Raw genomic sequence first — 22,560 nt, 5'->3', positions numbered from 1 at the left:
GCACAGCCTTCATCTCATCCACACTCGCTGCTGCTCTGTGGCAGTTCAAGGCTTGTGCCCGTTCTCCAGACGGGGATGCTGATGCAGAGAGGTCAGGGTCACGTAGAGCACTGGGGCCAGGATTTGGAGCCATACTTGTCCAACTCCAAAGCACACATTCCTCCCACAGCTTTTGTACCTCCCTGGAGAGAGAGCAGAGGGTGCCTACTCGGAGAGTTCTGCTTCCCTGGGACCATCTAGTCTTCCCTGACTTGGCTTTTCTAATCCTGTTGCTAACCAGCGTGTTTAATTTGTAGTTTGCAGATGGTCTCTCGGGCTTGGCCCCCACTAACATGGCATCTTCTCCATCCAGTCTTCATGTATGTATTGTTTACCTATTTGTGGGCACCTTGATTTCCCCGGGGGGACTGGGTGGGGTTAGGGAGTTAGGAAGGGAGCAGAGGAGGTGGGGGTGGGAGGGGAAGAAAGGAGTTTTCTGAGCCCTGGCAGAAAACAGTTAAGCTGCCCTGTGCAGTAATGGAGGGATGGGGAAAAAGCTAAGGGAAGAGTCTCAGAAACAGATGGGGCTTGGTGCATCCTGGGATTTACCTTCATTTTGCTTCCCTGTGTGAGGGCTGAGGTCTTGGTTGGGATTGCATGGGCCAGGGGAAACGGGGAAGTCTCTGGACCCTGACCGCTGGGATGCAGGACATGAGAGGCCTCTGTGGGCAAGAGGCCTGTGGTACTGCAGAACCCTGGCTGTCCCCAGCAGGTGCTGAGTGCTCTGCTGGGCCCGCAGCTCACACCTGCAGTTCCCGTTAGTGCTGCTGCTGTCCTCCAGGGCTGATTTCCTAGGTGTTATCTTTAAGGGTCATGGGTCTTTCCAGGAAGATGGCTGTTGTGTCTAGCTTTCAATATACACTCCCGAAGTCTCATGCTGAGGGCCAAGGGGAGCCCCAGGCCCGTAGGGGGAACCTAAGATATAGGACCTCCTGAAAGTAAAATTTCATTCACGGTGTCAAGAGGAGACATTGCTGTATGGGGTGCTTTATGGCTTCTAGGAGGAGGCAGTCTATATTTTAACTGTTTTCTGATTTATCTGTTGTAGAAAATACAGAAAACACAATAAAGTATAAGGCAGGAAAGTTAAAACCACCTGTATTCCTACCAGGTGGAGAGGAACACTTAAGATTTTGATGTGCCTCTATTTATAGATATCTCTTATGCACATTAATACTTACAAAATAAAATCTGAATCTTATCAGACTTTAAAAATCTGAATTTTCTTTTACTTAAAAGTATATCGTAGATGTTTTTCCATATCTTTATATTCTTTACAAAATGCTTGCCTGTCATTCCATTGTGTGGATATCCATAAAGGTTTAATTCTTCTCCCATCCCTGGACATTGAAGTTCTTTTTTAAAAAAAGACTGAAAGATTCTGTATTTGTTTTTGACTGCACTTGGGTCTTTGTGGCTGCGTGTAGGTTTTCTCGTTGAGCAAGTGGGACTCCTCCTTGCGGCGGTGCACGGGCTCTCGCTGCAGTGGCGACGGGCTGTAGGGTGTGCGGGCTCCTCCTTGCCGCGGTGCACGGGCTCTCGCTGCAGTGGCGATGGGCTGTAGGGTGTGCGGGTCTCAGTAGTTGTGGTACCTGGGCTTAGTTGATTCGCAGCTTGTGGGATCATCCTGGACTGGGATTGAACCCGTGGCCCCTGCACTGGCAGGTGGATTCTTAACCACTGGATCACCAGGAAAGTCCTAATTTCTTAATTTTTATAACTGTCTTATTTTATGTCCCTTGGAAGAGTTTTTTAGTTTACTTTAAATAGGTCTAGTGCATTTCTTGTTAAGTCTATTCCTAGGCATTTTATAGCCTATTTTGCTACCCGAATGGAATATCTTTTTTTTTTCTTATTATTTTGTCTAGCTGGTTATTGCTAGAATATGGAAAACAACATTTTTTTTGTATATTTACTTTGAAACAGACTCTTGATTAAGTGCCTTTGTTACTTCTGACAGTGGTTAATTGATTCAGTTGAATTCTTCAAGCAGCTAAGATTGTTTTCTTCAAGCAATAATAAATATGTCACTTTCTTTGTAATAGTTTTACCTTATTCCTTTTTTCAGAATAACATTTAGTAATTGAGATGCTAGTGAGCAAATTTATTTAGTTACTGATTCTAATGAGAAATTCTCTGTCATTTTCCCATTAATTAATTATGATAATGATTGGTAGTTTCAGGTAAATATTTTTGATCTTGTGAAGTGAAAGTCACTTAGTCGTGTCTGACTCTTTGCGACCCCATGGGCTATACAGTCCATGGAATTCTCCAGGCCAGAATACTGGAGTGAGTAGCCTTTCTCTTCTCCAGGGGATCTTCCCAACCCAGGGATTGAACCCAGGTCTCCTGCGTTGCAGACAGATTCTTTACCAGCTGAGCCACAAGATTAATAGCTTAAAAATTAGACATGGGAGTTTAATATTATCCAGTGCCATTTATCAAGATGATCATTTTGTTTTCCATTGTTCTGTTCATACATATATATATTGATACATATAATTATCCTGCATTCCTGAGGTAAACCCAAATCAGTCAAATGGTCGTGGTATTATAACTGACTACAAATGAAGTCTTCTTATGCAGTCAATCAGGATAGGTAGTTGGTTGGCTAACTGAAAAAGTCGGTTTAATAGGAACTCATTAAAAGTCAAATATAAGTACCATAAACATTTTCTTTTTAATCATATCCATGTATCTTCATTTGACAATCATTTGATATATGCCAAGGCCTCTTTAAATTCGAATCTGCTATTGGAATGTTATGTTGTCCTTCTGGTATAAAACACATCTAAAATATATTACTTATAATTTTTCCTTTAGGTTTATTAAAGTTTTTGAGATCTTAATGGTAGGTGCAAAAGAACCTGAATGTGGAGTTCTTTTAATGTTTAAGATCCCCTCACACCTTTTTTTGGTCGCTTCACTCATACTTAATTTTCACCATTAAAAAACATCAATTTACCTAAATTAATCAATAGCTAAATTAAAAACATCAATAACTAAATTAATTTTCATAGATAAAATGCCCTTTCTTTTAAAATTCAAATTATATGTATTTATAATGCTTATTGATCCAATTACAAAATTAATACAACTGGCATGAGCAGATTTGGGAACAAACAATTCTTGGTGAACATTTGGCTCATCCCTGGGACCGGCAGTGGGTAAATTAGATTAGCTGCAGGCTTTTGTCTGCTCTGGACCTTCAATTGTTAGCAGAGAGAATGGTTGGTTTTTGTTAATCCTAGTTAAGGGGAAGTTTGCAAGGAGAAGTTTTGGTATGTGTTAGTTATTGACTTAGATTTGTTATTATTTATGTAGGATTTTTGCGTATTTGTTCATATGTATTACTTTTAGGTTGTCTTTGTTAGGTTTTGCTATCCGGGTTTTAAATGAGTTTCATAAAATATTTTCTGAGGTGTACTCTCATTTTCTATGCTCTTGAACAGTCTCTAAGAGATGAGAATGATTGTTTAAAGGTTTAAAAATACATGAGAGGGATTCTTTATGAATCTGAATCATGCAAATTGGAAATTGCATGGTATTTTAATAGCCTTGTTTTGTGTATAAAATGTGTAATAATGTGAATCAATCTAAATTTAAAAAATGATTAAGAGTCATGTAATTTAAAAGGTGGTGGCCAAATGAATTGTATTTATGGTTTAGCTGGTAAACAGGATACCTATCATCTTTTCTTGAAAATGGTGGTTATATGATGTGAGTTTTGAATTATAGGAGATCTTCAGGAATACATATTTTATACAGTTGGGTAAGATGTGTCTGCTCTGTACTCATTTTATAAGACTGGGCCCAGCATCTATTTTTGGGAGGAGATTCTTTGATCACTTTCTACGTCTTCAGTCAATTTGGTGCCTTAGATGTCATCAGATATTGTTTGTTACATTGGTATGGATTTACACATATTACTATAATAAAAGAAAATGCTTCTGTATCTGTTCCGTTTTTTTATCTGTTCATTCCTGATTTTGTAATTTATGCTATTTTATTTTATTTTTTGCTTCATTAGGCTTAATAGCATTTCCTCTATTTTATGGTTATTTTTCATCCAAAGAACTGGCTCTTTAAAATTTTTGATTCTTCTGTGTACTTTTAATTTCTTTTTCTTTTTAACTATTTGCTTTTCTTGTCTGACTGTACTGACTAGGACCATAAGTTTAATACTCTGTATAACTGAAAATAGAGAGTATTCTTATCTGATCTAATTGAAAATGGAATATTTATATTTCGCCACCAACTATGAAATTTATAAGCTGTGTGATTATTAACAAGCTAGGAGTTTTTATTATGAACGATGTTACATTTTATTGAATGTTCTTTATGGATCTGTTGAAGTGATCGTATGTTTTTTCTTTTTTAATCTGTTATTGTGGTGGATTACATTAATAGTTTTTTTTTTTTTTTTTTTACTGCTAAAACAACTTTGCAGTTCTGAAACTATCTATCCTGGTCATGTTATATTATCTTTTTTCTGCATTGCTGGGTTCAGTTTAACTTAGGAATTTTTTTGCATCAATTTTTAATGAATGATAATGGCTTGGGACTTCTTTTTCTGATACTGTTTTTTTCAGGTTTTGGTGTCTAGATAATACTAATCTTATAAAATGATTTGAGGCATATTTGCTCTTTTTCTAGTCTCTGAATAAATGACAAAAGCCTGACATTATCTGTTGCATGAAGGTTTTGGTAGATTCATTGGTAAAACTGTCTAGACTTAGTGTTCTTCTTGGGGATATTTTAAACTGCTGATACAATTTTTAAAAATGTTTATAGGACCTTTGAGATTTTCTGTTTCTATGTGAGTCACTTTTGGTGATTTATATTTTATAGGAATTTATCCGTTTCTTCCTAAAATTATTGACATAGGATTTTTCATAGCAACCTCTTACTTAAAAAAAATTTCTTCACCTTCTATTTAGGTTCCCTTTCATTCCTAAGGTTATATTTTATTATTCTTGCTAGAATTTGTCAGATTTAAAAAAATCTTTTCAAAGAACCAATTTTTAGCTTGCTGATTTAGCTCTATGGTTTCCTGGTTTTCTAGCTTCCAGTTGTTTCCTTTATTATTTTCTTTGCTTCCTTGGTGGCTCAGATGGTAAAGAATATGCCTGCAATGCAGGAGACCTGGGTTCGATCCCTGGGTTGGGAAGATCCCCTGGAGAAGGGGATGGCAACCCACTCCAGTATTCTTGCCTGGAGAATTCCATGGACAGAAGAGCCTCATGGGCTACAGCCCATGGGGTCACAAGAGATGGATACGACTGAATAACCCTTTCCTTTGATGTTTAGAGGGCTTGTTATATTTTTAACCTCTTTAATGCGATGTCTAGTTCATCAATTTTCAAACTTTCCTCTTTTCTAATGTAAGCATTTAAGGCTATAAAATTTCCTCTAAGTATTGCTTTATGCATCCCACACGTTTTGATACATGATATTTTTGTTGTTTTCTAGTTCTGAGTACTTTCTTATTACTGTCATATTTCTTTTTGACACTTGAATTGTTTAAAAGTATGTTTTAGAAATTCCTAACTTATGTTTGTTCTTCTTTGTGATTTCGGTCTACTTTTTGTTTATATATTTGATGCTGTGTTATTAGGCACAATTGTAGCATTCTTTTATCTTCCTAGAGATTCAATCTTTTAATGATATGTAGCAAACCTCCAGTACTCTTGCCTGAAGAATCCCATGGACTGAGGAGCCTGGTGGGCTGCAGTCCATGGGGTTGCTAAGAGTCCGACACTACTGAGCGACTTCACTTTGACTTTTCGCTTTCAAGACAAACCACCACTCCTTGCTTTTTAAAATCTCTACTAATGAGTTTTGCCTTAAACGCTGCTTTGTCTCATGTTAATACAACTAAACCATATTCTCTTGGTTAGTATTTTCCTAATAAATCTTTTCTGTCTTTTTACTTTCAATTTTTCTGTGACTTTACGTTTAGGTATCTCTCTGATGAACAGCAAATAGATGGATTCTTTTTTTATGCATTCTGACATAAACTCAGAGAGTTGACCAGTCTAATATGTTGTGTTTTACTGATATATTTGGATTTATTTCTGCCATCTTGTTCTGTGTCTCTATTAGTCCTACTTTTTCTTTTTTCTCATTTTTTGTATTGAAAAATCCCCCCATCTTTTCATTCCTTCTTCCCTTTTCAGTTTCAAAGCTATACATTGGTTTTATTCCTTTAGTGATTAATATAGAAACTTTAACATGTATCATAAACTTAGCAAAATCTAAATTTAATTGGTATTTATAGCTACTTCCAAAATATTACAAGGAACTTCAGTTCAGTTCAGTTCAGTCACTCAGTCGTGTCCGACTCTTTGCGACCCCATGAATTGCAGCACGCCAGGCCTCCCTGTCCATCACCAACTCCTGGAGTTCACTCAGACTCACGTCCATTGAGTCAGTGATGCCATCCAGCCATCTCATCCTCTGTCATCATCCCCTTTTCCTCTTAGGATGCTTTAATTCTAGTCACTTACCAATTATGAACTTTTGTTCAATATTTTAGTTGTACCGCTATAAATGACATTTTTAAAAGCAGTGTTGTTTTTTTTAAGTAATCTTTTTCTTCTTTTAGCTAGACCCACATTGGCTGTTTTGTTTGGTAGACCAGTCTTCCTCATCCTGGGACCGTCTTTCTTCCTGAAGAGCCTACAGAAATTCCTATAATTAGGATCAATTCATTATAAACACCCTCACTTCTAAATTATTTTTTGGAAGTATTTTTGTTTCACCGTTATTTTGGAACTGCTAGTTTCACTGACACTTAAATCCTGCCGTCACTTTGGAGACCCTATCTCACTGTCTTCTGGCTGCCTTCGTGTTGTTGTCTTCCTAAATCCGAGGACTGTCATTTTGCTTTTAATTAGTTATCTCTTCAAATAGTGCGTGTTTGTCATTCTCTCATTTCCTCCTGGAACTGATTCGATCTGTGATGGACCTGCTCTATTCTCCATGGCAGTTCAACTTTATTTCACATTTCTTTGTGTTGCACTCTGGCTAATTTCTGAAGATATGTCTTCTAGTTCACTAACTCTTTTTAAAGACTTAATCAGGATATAGCCGATTAACAGTGTTGTGAGTTTCAGGTGAATAGTGAAGGCACTCAGCCACACATATACATGTGTCCATTTTCCCCCACGGAGAAGGCAATGGCACCGCACTCCACTACTCTTGCCTGGAAAATCCCATGGACGGAGGAGCCTGGTAGGCTGCAGTCCATGGGGTCGCTGGGAGTCGGACACGACTGAGCGACTTCACTTTCACTTTTCACTTTCATGCATTGGAGAAGGAAATGGCAACCCACTCCAGTGCTCTTGCCTGGAGAATCCCAGGGATGGGGGAGCCTGGTGGGCTGCCGTCTATGGGGTCGCACAGAGTCGGACACGACTGAAGTGACTTAGCAGCAGCAGCATTCTCCCCCAAACTCCCCTCCCATCCAGGTTGCCACATAACATTGAGCAAAGTTCCGCATGTTATATGGTGGGTCCTCATTCACTAAGTCTTAAGTTGCTTCTAAAGGCTAACCCCATCTATTGAGTTTCTAGTCCCAGTATTAATATTTTTATTCTAAAAGTTCTCTTTTTTCCCCCAAATCTGCTTGTTGATTTTTGCAAGTCTCTTATTCCCTTGCCATATTTTTAATGCCTTTTAGTTTTAAACAGTTTTTTTTCTTAAAATTCTATTTGTGATAATTCTGCTTTCTATTGTCACAACAGGCCTGTCTGCAGTTGTTTCTAACTGACTTTCACTCATGGTGCCTTGTTCATTATGTCTCACTATTTCTGACTGTGAACTCATGTTCCTTGGAACTTTATCTGAGAGTTCTTTGAGGGCTGGATGAAAGTCACATTCTTTCAGGGAGTACATGTGTTACTTTTACCAAATGCCTGGAAATATTACAAATCCAGATTCACTTAAAACTAAATGTTTGGCTTGGGCTTCTTGGACCCCACAGTCAATTTGCATTTTGGCTCCTTATTTCTTTGGCTTTTTGCTTTTTCATTTGCACCCAAGTATCTTCTTTATATTCCCATCAGTTCAGCCACTTAAAAAGGATTTTAAACAGATATTATTTGTTAATTTAGGTGTTCCCACTTGGAGAGTTTCTCTGGTCCTCCAGTTTGCCATTTTGCTGGGTCTCTGTTAGAGTTTTCAGTTTGACAGTCATGATGTCTTCATGCACATTCTATTTCTTTCAGGACCAGTACTCTAACTTCTTGTTTATGAGACCCTCTGGAGACTTCCTGAGACCATAAATTGATCATTTGTTTTCTTCCATTTTTACTCAACTCTTTAACACTTGCCTTCGTCCTCATATTATCCCCCTTATTTTGAACCTTCATCTTTTCTTCCTGTTGTTACACAGGGAAGTCCTTGCTTGTCGAGTACCAGGAGCTCAGATGGCACTTCCATTACTGCGGAGGCCCCTTCTAATCTCAAACTCAGATGAAAGGAAGAGAGAAACAGTCTAAAGTTGGCCAATTTTACTTTGTCAGCCAGGAATCCAGCAAGGTGAGAGAAGTAAGAGGGAGAACAGGATCAGAGGCTGTCCTCCTGGGCTCAGCAGTTTGTCTTCTGTGGTGGTGGTGGCAGTCAGATGCTGGCTGGCTAGGTCAGAGTGCAGTTCTTGTGCATGGACCCCGATATAGGAGTTTCTTAAATAAAGGAGAGCTGACTCTTTCCCAGAAGGGAAAGACCAGGCAGGTGTGTTGCTTTCAGGACGTTTTTATAGTCTTGGCTGTGTGGACCCTTGACGCTGTGAGTTTAGACACTTGATGGGTCCATTTTCTTGGGGCTAGATGCATATTATTCAAGTTTCTAAACCAAGGTTGCCAGTTTATGATTTGACAGTGAAAAATACTTCTGTTTGGAGGAGGATGTGATCTTGGGATCTGGCCTGTGGTCTCTCTAAAAGGCTCAGCAACTGGGAAGTCAAATTGTGACTGGAGATGAGTAAAGAATCAGAATGAGGAGAGAGAGTACTGGGATCTGAAATTGAGTGGGCAGCAGTCCAAAATGGATTGAAACATCCATCTCCAATGGTAGGGACAGCTTTAGTCCCTAAGCTGGGGACCATCCCCCTGGTGATGCTGGTGTAAACAGATAGGAACAGTCAACTCTTACTCTTCTTTTCTATTTCCAGGACTGATCAGGTTGTTTTTCCCCTGACATAGTCTTTCCCTAGATGTATTAGTACAGTCTACCCACTATGGTTCAGGCTCAGTGTAGAAGCCTCTCCTTGCTCTGAACACCCCCCCCCCCCACCCCCTCACATTGATTTCATGGTCTGATTCTTTGAGGGCAGCCCTATTTCCCTTAATTCCAAGGTTTGGGGGAATGCTTCATTGCAGCTCATGGATACTGACAAGAATTTATCCAAAGACTTTGAAGCAAAGGTTTTCTGAGCAAAGGAATCAATTACAGGGTGTGGCTCCCAAGTGAGGAAGCATTTCCAGAAGGCAGCCAAGACACTTTGTCTCAGTGCAACGTGCTTGCATCTCTGACCTTGAGAGTTTCAGGGGGAGTATTTTAACTTTAATATCAAGAAGTCTTTTTACCTGTACTTTTGCATATATCAAACGTGCTAATTAGGAAAGTACTTACCTTCTCCTTAGAGTAGGTTTCTTAAGGACATGTATTTGGCACTATTGGTTCAGCAAGAATTATTGTATGTACTTGAAAGTAACAAAACTGTACTTCTTTAAAAATATCTCTGGTTCAGATGTGTTGCCAGTGCAGCCCGGCCTCCCCCCACTCCCATTAGTTCTGATTAGGGAGGTTTGATGCCTGTCACTGAGTGTAATCTGGACCTTCCTTTGTGAGTCATTCCTTCTCTCATTTTCTCAGAGCAAATACAAATCGCCCATCAAATGACAAGTGAAGGCACAGGGGAGGCAAGGGGAGGGAAATCAGAGCCGAAATCTGTTAGCTATTTGGAGTAATTGGTTATTTGCTGTGTTTGCTGGTTGGGAAGCAGAGCACATACTTTACGGTCTCTCCTGTTACGGGGGCTGGAGTCACCCGCCGATATTGGATCCTCGTTGTCGGAGCCCTTGGCTCCGGGCGCCTTTCCCCTGCTTGGCATTCCTGTGGTCTCCTCGGGGGTGCACCCTCCTCCCTCGATGCGCACTGCAGGGGGGACAGCCCAGGGTGAGACTTGTCTGGCAAACTCCAGGGCCTCCTCAGGGAGGAAGAGACCCTAGCCCCCTCCCAGAAGCCCTCCCTGCCTCCCCCCACCCCCCCATACTTCCTTCTTCCAAAGAGGTCTTTTTCCTGATCCACAAGGGACCTGTTTTCCTACTCAAAGGAAAAAGATTCATCTCTTCCCAGAGGGAAATTCTTGGCTTTCCTTGAAATCTACAGGACAGGAAGTTCTCTCTGAGGTCTAATTTAATGCCTTCCTCCCCCTGATGGTCCTGTCATCATCCCTGCCCCCTCCTACTCCCCAGCCTGGGTCCAAACAGCGCTTGGAAGTTGGTTCAGTGCTCACCGCTGAGTACAAGTGCCCCAAAGGAGCTTATCAACCTGCCCAGTGACGTGAGCACCTCTCTTACGTTCACGGAGGCATGGGAAACCAGCTTGAATTAGCAGCAAGTTCAAAATATAGAATATTTGGAAAGTGATATGACTTTGTGTATGAAAACTCACACAGTAACTAGAAAGCAGGTTGACTTTGGCACATAGTAGGCTCCCCCAAAATACTTTTAAAATTGAATTTAAGATAGCTAAGATTAGTGTCTGTAGTTTGATGAATGCTTCTGCAGCCCTGGGAAGGCCTTCAAAAATAGTTTTTCTCTTAAGTAGCTGGTTGGAACTTTTGTTAAGCAAAACTGTCTACATAAGCAGAATGAAGGTAAGACAAGCTTTTGCCCAGGCCTTGTTGGAATCATCACAGATTCTGAGTTAGCCGTGTCTCATTGTTTTCTTCACAGGTTTGAAGACTCTGATTGTCTTTCATTCACCCTACTGGGTAGATTCCATTTGTTTGGGCTTTCTACATGGGTTATGGGGTGATGTTGTCCTTGGAGGACTAAGTCATGGGCTCACATACATACCTTAGGCTTCTGAATTTGGAAAGACATTTCCCACAAGTCTCCCACCTCACTTGGGCCCTCCATCTGGAACAGGCCAATAGTCAAATTGTCAGGTCCTGACCCTTTTCTGTTCACCATCTGCTTGACTGCCAGATTTCGGGCACACTTTTTCACTGGGCCTTTTGGAAGCAATTCAGCATTTTGGTTAAAGGTCTTCCTTTCCCTCCCACTTCTGCTGGTCCAGCTTGAAGTCAGAGTAAGCAGAGTAATGATCCCTCGACAGACATGGAGGCAGAACTGCAGGGAGTGTCAACAAGAGGCTGAAGGCCCAGTGCTCCACTTGTGGAAATAATTAAGTGATTCTTTTTGTCATGAGAGTGTAGAGTTCGGCAGAATCAACATGGTGGCTGGCTGTGGGCATATGTCTTTATGGTTTTGAGGGGCATGAAAAGCTTAGTGTGCGTGGGGTGGGGTAGGTTCTGAGTTGGGTGTTGCACGTCTAGGGGTTTGTCTGGTTTACATGTAGGTGTGAGCCCTTGTCCATTACATCTGTGTTTGTATTAATGTGTATGTGAGCAGATGGACTCAGTTTAGTTTTGAAATCTTAGGACGTTAATTAAAGAACTAGACAATCATCATCTCATCATTCCAGTTCTGCAGATGTTGAGCTATGGGGAAACAGCACCGGGGGTCTAACTGGTGATGTTGACAATATCAACAAGAGCATTGATCATGGTCAACTTTAGAGGTCAACTTCGCAGACATCATCTCGAAGCCTACACTAGTCCCAGTGTTGGGTTCTTACGTTACGACCTTGATGATAATGATTTGTGCTAATGCAGAAATTCTTTTCAACACCATCTAGGATGGCTACCTTCTGGTTGACATAGGCAATGAAGGCCTGTTTTAAAAAATGGACTTCTTTTTTAGAGGTGGGTGTATAGTTCCCTATAGTGACCCCAAGGTTTGACATTGTAACCTGGGTGATGAAGGAATTTGACCACAGGCTCTTGTATTTGATTTAACTGGTCATCCAGGGGAGAGAACACAAGTGATATCCTCTGTCCTCCTCAACTCTCCTAACATCACAGAGAGTCAGGCTTAGAATGATTGTTGTCAACTTTGCCATTCATATTCATGAAATGCATTAGGCTTATTGAATGAAAATGGGAGATTAAACGTTCTGACTGTGCCGTGCTGATTTGGGTCTTCAGAGGGATTAGGGTGCCCATTAGACTGGATCAAGCTTGGAGAAGCAAGTCTTTGTTACATGGCTCTGGTTGCTCAGGAACTGAATGTTGGCTATTAGCTGAAACTGGAGAGGCCGCCAGTCTGTGCCTTGATCAGACTTACTTGTTCAGCGGGCTGAAGGGTGAAGGACCCTGAACCTTGGGCACAGGGAGATAAAGCTCTGATGGCCAGACTTCTTGATGAAGCCTGAGATGACACTTCAACAATCAAGCCTTTTGCATTTGTTTTTCCTCCTTTCCATGTTCCAAGACTAGATGCTTAGCTCTTGCAAAATGAGGTCAAGAGCATGCTTGGAATTAGAAAACGTATGACCATTTCCCTTTTGGAGCTTGGAATTATGGAGCCTTCCACAGAGGGTTGCTTGGCTTTGGTGCATCTGGGATAATAAGACATGGGAGGACTCTCCTGTTTCTGTGGGGCTCATTCTTATGTGGGGGCTAACTTCTTCTTGGGCTTCTTGAGGAAGGGAAAGAAGACATGGTCATGAAGTAACTCCATCAGAAGCCAGGTTAGTGAAATAGCAGGGATGATATTTTCAAGTCACATCTGTGAGAGTGTTGAAAATATGACTATTTTTCTGTAATTCAACTTAATCTGTCTTTTGAGCTCACATTTTTCCTGGCAGAAAAGTCATAGTAATTCTTCAACCATTTAGGTTTAAGCTTTAGTTAGTTTTGGATTTTTCTCCCTTGTCCTTACCCCTGGGAAACAGCTAAATTCTGGGTTGAGCTTCCATAATGTCATGACCTCCACACGAAGGGGCCCCTGGTCACTAGTGTGTGTGCACCCTGGATCTACTGGGCACACAGACCATACAGACACTGTCTCATTATCTCGACCAGAAGGCCCTTTCAGGTATCCTGGCTTCCTCTCTTTGCTGCCTTTCAAGCCTTTCTGGGGAGCATGGTATCATATGACAGCTTCTTTGTGACTCTGGGGTCTACAGGATGTGATGAGGACTCCTTCAGGCTCTCTCTCCCATGACACCCATGCAGCCATCTGTCAAAGGCCACAAGCCCCAATTTCTCTGGCAGTTTTTGAATGGTTGCTACTTATCAGATCCCCAAAGTTTAGGAGAGGTCTCTTCCATGTATACTTTGAGCTAACCTATGGGGGAAGGTATGGGTATGCCTTATCAGAAGTCACCACAAATTTTAAAGAAGATGTGGTACACATATACAACGGAGTATTATTTAGCCACTAAAAAGAATGAAATAGTACCATTTGTAGCAACATGGATGGGCCTAGAGGGTGTCATACTGAGTGAAATAAGTCAGACAGAGAAGGACAAATATCACATGACATCCCTTGTATGTGGAATCTAAAGCTGTCAGAACTTACACAGGACTGGGAAACAGAGTCTTGGAGGGCACAGACAGAAACTTGTGCACCAGGACTCAGGAGAAAGGAGCAGTGACCCCACAAGAGACTGACCCAGACTTGCCTGTGAGTGTCTGGGAGTCTCCAGCAGAGGTGTGGGTCAGTGGTGGCCTGCTGCAGGGTTGGGGGCACTGAGTGTAGCAGTGCCTGCATGGGACCTTCTGAAGGAGGTCACCATTATCTTTATTACCTCCACCATAGTTTGGCTGCAGCTAAATAGCAGGGAGGAAACACAGATCCACCCATCAACAGAAAATTGGATTAAAGATTTAGTGAGCATGGCCCCGCCCATCAGAACAAGACCCAGTTTCCCCCTCAGTCAGTCTCTCCCATCAGAAAGCTTCCATAACCCTCTTATCCTTCTCTATCAGGGGTCAGACAGACTGAAAACCACAATCACAGAAAACTAACCAATCTAATCACATGGACCACAGCCTTGTCTAACTCAATGAAACTATGAGCCATGCCGTGTAGGGCCACCCAAGACAGACGGGTCATGGTGGAAAGTTCTGACAAAATGTGGTCCAGTAGAGAAGGGAATGGCAAACCATTTCAGTATTCTTTCCTTGAGAACCCCATGAACAGTATGAAAAGGGAAAAAAAGGACACTGAAAGATGAACTCCCCAGGTCGGTAGGTGCCCAGTATGCTACTGGAGATCAGTGGAGAAATAACTCCAGAAAGAATGAAGGGATGGAGCCAAAGCAAAAACAACACCTAGTTGTGGAAGTGACTGGTGATGGAAGCAAGGTCTGATGCTGTAAAGAGTGATATTGCATAGGAACCTGGAATATTAGGTCCATGAATCAAGGCAAATTGGAAGTGGTCAAACAGTGGATGACAAGAGTGAACGCTGACATTCTAGGAATCAGTGAACTAAAATGGACTGGAATGGGTGAATTTAACTCAGATGACCATTGTATCTACCACTGTGGGCAAGAATCCCTTAGAAGAAATGGAGTAGCCATCATAGTCAACAAAAGAGTCCGAAATGCAGTACTTGGATGCAATCTAAAAAACGACAGAATGATCTCTGTTCGTTTCCAAGGCAAACCATTCAATATAATGGTAATTCAAGGCTATGCCCCAACCAGTAATGCTGAAGAAGCTGAAGTTGAATGGTTCTATGAAGACATTCAAGGCCTTCTAAATACCCAAAAAAGATATCCTTCTCATTATAGGGGACTGGAATGCAAAAGTAGGAAGTCAAGAAACACTTGGAGTAACAGGCAAATTTGGCCTTGGAGTAAAAAATGAACAGGGCAAAAGCTAATAAAGTTTTGCCAAGAGAATGCACTGGTCATAGCAAACACCCTCTTCCAACAACACAAGAGAAGACTCTACACATGGACATCACCAGATGGTCAACACCAAAATCAGATTGATTATATTCTTTGCAGCCAAAGATGGAGAAGCTCTATACAGTCAGCAAAAACAAGACCAGGAGCTGACTGTGGCTCAGATCATGAACTCATTATTGCCAAATTCAGACTTAAATTGAAGAAAGTAGGGAAAACCACTAGACCAATCAGGTATGACCTAAATCAAATCCCTTATGATTATACAGTGGAAGTGAGAAATAGATTTAAGGAACTAGATCTGATAGATAGAGTGCCTGATGAACTATGGACAGAGGTTTGTGACATTGTACAGGAGACAGGGATCAAGACCATCCTTAAGAAAAAGAAATGCAAAAAAGCAAAATGGCTGTCTGAAGAGGCCTTACAAATAGCTTTGAAAAGGAGAGAAGCAAAAAACAAAGGAGAAAAAGAAAGATATACCCATTTGAATGCAGAGTTCCAAAGAATAGCAAGGAGAGATAAGAAAGCCTTCCTCAGTGATCAGTGCAAAGAAACAGAGGAAAAGAATAGGCTGGGAAAGACTAGAGATCTCTTCAAGAAAATTAGCGATACCAAGGGAACTTTTCATATAAATATGGGCTCGATAAAGGACAGAAATGGCATGGACCTAACAGAAGCAGAAGATATTAAGAAGAGGTGGCAGGAATATACAGAAGAACTGTACAAAAAAGATCTTCACAACCCAGATAATCATGATGGTGTGATCACTCACCTAGAGCCAGACATCCTGGAATGAAAAGTCAAGTGGGCCTTAGGAAGCATCACTAGGAACAAAGCTAGTGGAGGTGATGGAATTCCAGTTGAGCTATTTCAAATCCTGAAAGATGATGCTGTGAAAGTGCTGCACTCAATACACCAGCAAATTTGGACAACTCAGCAGTGGCCACAGGACTGGAAAAGGTCAGTTTTCATTCCATCCCAAAGAAAGGCAATGCCAAAGAATGCTCAAACTACCGCACAATTGCACTCATCTCATATGCTGGCAAAGTAATGCTCAAAATTCTCCAAGCCAGGCTTCAACAATACGTGAACCATGAATTTGCAGATGTTCAAGCAGGTTTTAGAAAAGGCAGAGGAATCAGAGATCAAATTGCCAACATCCACTGGATCATCAAAAAAGCAAGAGAATTCCAGAAAAACATCTATTTCTGCTTTATTGACTATGCCAAAGCTTTGACTGTGTGGATCACAATAAACTATATAAAATTCTGAAAGAGATGGGAATATCAGACCATCTGACCTGCCTCTTGAGAAATCTGTATGCAGGTCAAAAGCAACAGTTAGAACTGGATATGGAACAACAGACTGGATCCAAATCGGGAAAGGAGTATGTCAAGGCTGTATATTGTCACCTTGCTTATTTAACTTATATGCAGAGTACATCATGAGAAACACTGGGCTAGATGAAGCACATGGGAAGGCAATGGCACCCCACTCTAGTACTCTTGCCTCGAAAATCCCATGGATGGAGGAGCCTGGAAGGCTGCAGTCCATGGGGTTGCTGAGGGTCGGACACGACTGAGTGACTTCACTTTCACTTTTCACTTTCATTCATTGGAGAAGGAAATGGCAACCCACTCCAGTGTTCTTGCCTGGAGAATCCCGGGAACGGTGGAGCCTGGTGGGCTGCCATCTATGGGGTCGCACAGAGTCAGACACGACTGAAGTGACTTAGCAGCAGCAGCAGCAGATGAAGCACAAGCTGGAATCAAGATTGCCGGGAGAAATATCAATAACTTCAGATATGCAGATGACACCACCCTTATGGCAGAAAGTGAAGAAGAACTAAAGAGCTTCTTGATGAAAGTGAAAGTGGAGAGTGAAAAAGTTGGCTTAAAGCTCAACATTCATAAAACTAAGATCGTGTTATCTGGTCCCATTACTTCAATGCAAATAGATGGGGAAACAGTGTCAGACTTTATTTTTTGGGGCTTCAAAATCACTGCATATGGTTACTGCAGCCATGAAATTAAAAGATGCTTACTCCTTGGAAGGAAAGTTATGACCAACCTAGACAGCACATTAAAAAGCAGAGACATTACTTTGCCAACAAAGGTCTGTCTAGTCAAGGCTATGGTTTTTCCAGTAATCATGTATGGATGTGAAAGTTGGACTATAAAGAAATGTGAGTGCCGAAAAATTTATGCTTTTGAACTGTGGTGCTGGAGAAGACTCTTGAGAGTCCCTTGGCCTGCAAGGAGATCCAACCCATGCATCCTAAAGGAAATCAGTCCTGAATATTCATTGGAAGGACTAATGTTGAACCTGAAACTCCAATACTTTGGCCACCTGATGTGAAGAGCTGACTCATGTGAAAAAACTCTGATGCTGGGAGGGATTGGGGGCAGGAGGAGAAGGGGACGACAGAGGATGAGATGGTTGGATGGCATCCTGAGGACATGAGTTTGAGTAAACTCTGGGAGTTGGTAATGGATAGGGAGGCCTGGTGTGCTGCAGTCCATGGGGTTGCAAAGAGTCAGACACAACTGAGCCACTGAACTGAAAAAAAAGATACAAATGAACTTACAGAGACTCAACAGAGACTCACAGACTTAGTAAAGGAACCTATGGTTCCTGGGGGAAAGTGATAGTTAGGGAGTTTGGGATAGTCATGTACTTACTGCTATATTTCAAATAGATAACCAACAAGGACTTATTTATAGCACATGGAACTCTGTTCAATGTCATGTGGCAGCCTGGATGGGAGGGAAGTTTGGGGGAGAACGGATGCATGTATATGGCTGAGTCCCTTCACTATTCACCAGAAAACTATCACATCGTTGTTAATTGGCTATACCCTTATGGCAGAAAGTGAAGAGGAACTAAAAAGCCTCTTGATGAAAGTGAAAGAGGAGAGTGAAAAAGTTGGCTTAAAGCTCAACAGTCAGAAAACTAAGATCATGGCATCTGGTCTTATCACTTCATGGCAAATATATGGGGAAACAAGTGGAAACAGTGTCAGACTTTATTTTTTGGGGGCTCCAAAATCACTGCAGATGGTGACTGCAGCCATGAAATTAAAAGACGCTTACTCCTTGGAAGGAAACTTATGACCAACCTAGATAGCATATTGAAAAGCAGAGACATTACTTTGCCAACAAAGGTCCATCTAGTCAAGGCTATGGTTTTTCCAGTGGTCATGTATGGATGTGAGAGTTGGACTGTGAAGAAAGCTGAGTGCCAAAGAATTGATGCTTTTGAACTGTGGTGTTGGAGAAGACTCTTGAGAGTCCCTTGGACTGCAAGGAGTTCCAACCAGTCCATTCTGAAAGAGATCAGCCCTGGGATTTCTTTGGAAGGAATGATGCTAAAGCTGAAACTCCAGTACTTTGGCCACCTCATGCGAAGAGTTGACTCATTGGAAAAGACTCTGATGCTGGGAGGGATTGGGGGCAGGAGGAGAAGGGGATGACAGAGGATGAGATGGCTGGATGGCGTCACTGACTTGGTGGACGTGAGTCTGAGTGAACTCCGGGAGATGGTGATGGACAGGGAGGCCTGGAGTGCTGTGATTCATGGGGTCGCAAAGAGTCGGACACAACTGAGCCACTGAACTGAACTGAATACAAAATAAAAAATTAAAAAAACAAAAACAAAACTGTGAACTCTAGATATTTAAGAGATTTAATCTTAATTTTGAGCAGCTCATTCATTTAAAAAGAGGAAAGATTGAAATATACATTAATAACAAAGCAAAAATATGAAAAAAGTCCTCACAAATCTCTGGTTCTTGCTTCCTCTCCCTCTCTATACTGTCATCTCTTCTGTGTATAGTGTGAGAAGGGCTGAAAAGAACATCCTTTTAAACCTATTTTTTTTAATGGCACATTATCTGCTTTAGGAAATTTAAAAGCCAAGGGTCCAGCCTTCCCACCCCTGGCTGTTTAGGCATTCATATATCCATCAAATATTTACTGGCCTCTAGATACATGCCAGGTAATGTTCTAAGGATTGAGGACATAGTGTTAAAAAAGATAGAGATCTCTGCCATTATGGGACATAATAAACAAGAACCTAAAAAAAATATATGGAGTGAGTGCCTGATGATGATAATTACTAGGGAGAAAAAGTTAGGAAGGGAGAATGAGAATTGCTGGGAGATGGATCATGATTTAAAATAAGGTGAGTAAGGAGGGTAAAACAGATCATATTTAGTCAAGACTTGAAGGACGTGATGAAGTGACCCATGGCTCCATCTGTGGGAGGAATCGAGTTCCTCATGGGAGGAGCCTGAGAGTGCTGGCAAGGTTCATGGACTGGGTGGGCCATTGGGGTGGGAACAGCATGAGTGAGGAAGAAATGGGAGGACATGAGATGCGGGAGGTGTGAGGGGCTGGTATAGCTTGCTGTTGTAAGGCCTTTGGCCTTATTCTGGGTGAGTTGGCAAATCATTGGAGGGATTTGCTCAGAGAGGCGACGTGTTCCGATGTGTGTGGCTATTGTGTTGAGAATAGATTTTGGGGCAAGAGAGAAAGCAGAGAGGCCAGTTAGGAGACTATTGCGATAGGTCCCGGTGATGGGGACTGGGGCCATAGTGATCAGGGAGAAGCGGTCTGGTTCCAAATGTGTACTGAAGGGGGTGCCAATAGGATTCGATGATGGATGGAATGTGGGGCATGAGGAAGAGGCCAAAGTGACTGTTGGGGTTTTGGTTCAAGCATCTGGAAAGAAGGAGTTGTACTTGCTTCTATGAGGAAGACTGTAGAAGGAGCAGGTGGCTGGGGGTGATTAGGAACTGGATTCTGGAGATGGTACGTTCAAGAAGCTTATTAGATGTCCAGTTGGAGATGTTAAATAGGCTGCTGGAGTTCAGAGGAGTCATGCAGGTTGGAGAGAGTCATGTTGGGTTCCTCAGTGTATATGTTATTAAAGACACCAGACTCCAGGAGAGTCCCGGGGGTTGAGAGTGGGTGGGGAAGAAAAGAGGTCTGAGCATGGAGCTCTGGGCCACTCAAGTGATCAGAGCTCAGGTGACAAGGAGGAATCAGCAGAAATTGAGATGGTATGGCCAGTAGGGTGGGAGGACCACGGCTATAATGCTCTGTAAGGCAAAGGGAGCCTCCCAGCCAGACATCATTTTAAGCCAGAAGACAGAGGAGTGACTGCCTACATCAGATACTACTGCTGGTTGACTAATGAGGCCTGAGTCCTCGGTGACCTTGACAGTCATGTTTTGGTGGCGCAGAGAATGGAAAAACAAGAATTAGAGACATGTGTAGACAACTGTAGATGTTTTTCTGTAAAAGGGGAAAGAAGATGAGAACCAAAATTGGGATTGGAGAGTTTTCTTTTTAAATAATGGAAACTAGTGTTACATATAACACCAGTGGGAACGATCCAGGAGAAAAGGAAGTGTGATGACAAGGAGAGGGTGAAGAAGATCACGTCCTTGAGGGGATCAGAAGGCATGAGTGCAGGGGTAGCCTTGGGTCAGGGTGCAAGCGGAGTCACTTCATAAGCAGGAGGGAAGACAGGTGCGATGCCAGTATTGGTGCGCTTGTGGAGCGGTGGGGTGGTCTCTTCTGATGCTTCTGTTTTAAAAGAAAGAGGAAGCAGGGTCACTGCCACAGAGTGATGACAAGGAGGAGGTGTGAGAGGGCTGGGCAGAAAGGAGAAGATATGGAGAGCTGGTGTGTTCCGAGGAAGGAGAGCAAAGACCCAGGGAGCTGAGATGGAGTGGATGGCAACACTGGGCCCCTTTGAGGCTGTTACACGAGCTTGGAGTGAGACCAGCCTCTGGTTTGCTCTTTTTCAGCTGCATTGGATGTGATGGGAAAGAGCTGGGTTTAAACCTAGGTTGGGTTGGCCAGAAATACAGTGGAACAAGAGAGGGCCCAGGGAACTTACAAGTGGGGGAGGGCAAAGGGGCGAAATATAAACCAGCTAGGATGTAAATTATGATTCTGCAACACGTATGATTTCTGTCAAGAATGAGGGCAAGTGGAAGAGGATTTCCCTGTGGGATGCAGGATAAAAAGGGGACGAAAGCCACTGAGCAGCCAGTCAGCTGGGTTCACCAGGGGTTAGGAAGGTCACTGGCTCTGCTTCTCACCAGTGTGCTTAAGGAGAACCAGCCATAGAAATCACCTGGAACTTGGAGGGAGGAAGAAATTACAGCTGAGAGTTCTTGGGGAAAGTTGAGTGTGGTAAGACTTAGGTCCTGTTTGGTGGTCAATTGCTAGTTCTTCAAAATTTTTTTAAACTCTGATTTCTGCTTTTGTTCTTCTTTTAGAGGTTATCTGCTTGTGTTTTATCATCTGTTCTTTTTTATTTTAACAGCTTTTTTTGAGATAATCCACATATACACAAACCCCTATTTAAGTGTGCAATTTAGTGGTTTTTAGTTTATTAACAGAGTGGGGCACCCATCATCAATTTCAGAATGTTTTCAGTTATTCCAAAAAGAAATAATGCACCCCAAGAGCAATTGTCTCCCGTTTTCTCCCAACCATTAATCTACTTTTTGTCTCTATGGGTTTGCTTATTCTGGACATTTCATGTAAATGAAATTATGAAATATGTGGTCTTCTGTGATTAACTTCTTTTATTTAGCATAACATTTTCAAGGTTTATCCATGTTGTTGCATCTATCAGTTCTTCATTGCTTTTTATTATCAAATAATGTGCCATTGTTTGGGTGCATCACATTTTCTTTTCATTGATAGACATTTGGATTGTTTCTACTTTGGGACTTTTATGAATAATGCTGCTATGAACATTCATGTATGAGTTTTTGTGTGGACATAAGTTTTCATTTTTCTTGGAGGAGAATTCCTGGGTCATATGGTAGCTCTCCGTTTAATCTTTTGAGGAGCTGCCACCCTGGTTTTTAAAGTGACTGCAATACTTTAAATTTCTACCAGAAGTAAACAAGGTTCTGGTTTCTCCACATCTTCATGAACACTTTTTATTATCTGACTTTTTGGTTATAGGCGTCCTAGTGGTGTGAAATGTTCTTTCATTGTGGTTTCTATTTGCATTTCCTTGATGGCTAACGATGTTGAGCATCTCTTTGTGTGCTTATTAGCCATTTGTATAACTTCTCTTGAGGAATGTCTATTTTAATCCATGGCTCATTTTTATTGAGTTGTTTGTCTTTTGATTTTTGGACTGTATGAGTTTTCTATATATTCTGTTTATAAATCCTTTATCAGATACACACAGGCATATATTTTCTCCTGTGAATTATCTTTTCATTTTCTTGGTGGTATGTTTTGAAGTATCCTGTTGTTCTTTATTTTCAAAAGGTTTCAGTTTTTAAATTATGTAAGGAATACATGTACACAATCAAAAATTATAAAACTTTAAGTGATACACAAAATAAAAGAAATAAATAAAACATTTGTAATTTTATCATTCACAGATAATTGCTGTGAACATTTGGGGTTAGATCTTTTAACTAAAAAGAATTCTCATTATTCAGTTTTTAACCTTTTGCAAATCTCATCAGCTGTGAATAACTTT

General features: G+C 41.5%; 1 protein-coding gene across 24 annotated transcripts in view; it reads left to right on the top strand.

Moving 5' to 3' along the window:
- DYSF (dysferlin) overlaps nt 1–22,560 on the top strand; it is a 224,474-nt gene that overhangs the window by 162,634 nt on the left and 39,280 nt on the right. For 15 of the 24 annotated variants that reach the window (XM_027554906.1, XM_027554921.1, XM_027554917.1 and 12 more), the window contains one exon: nt 297–359. The exons of the other annotated variants lie outside the window; for them this stretch is intronic. In XM_027554906.1, coding sequence (XP_027410707.1) covers nt 297–359 — 63 coding nt within the window. The remainder of the gene's footprint in view (nt 1–296; nt 360–22,560) is intronic. 24 annotated transcript variants of the gene reach the window in all.

Source organism: Bos indicus x Bos taurus, chromosome 11, assembly GCF_003369695.1.
Source record: "Bos indicus x Bos taurus breed Angus x Brahman F1 hybrid chromosome 11, Bos_hybrid_MaternalHap_v2.0, whole genome shotgun sequence".
Lineage (NCBI taxonomy): Eukaryota > Metazoa > Chordata > Mammalia > Artiodactyla > Bovidae > Bos > Bos indicus x Bos taurus.
Note: the sequence above shows the minus strand (reverse complement) of the source record. Positions and strands in the feature narration are given on the sequence as shown.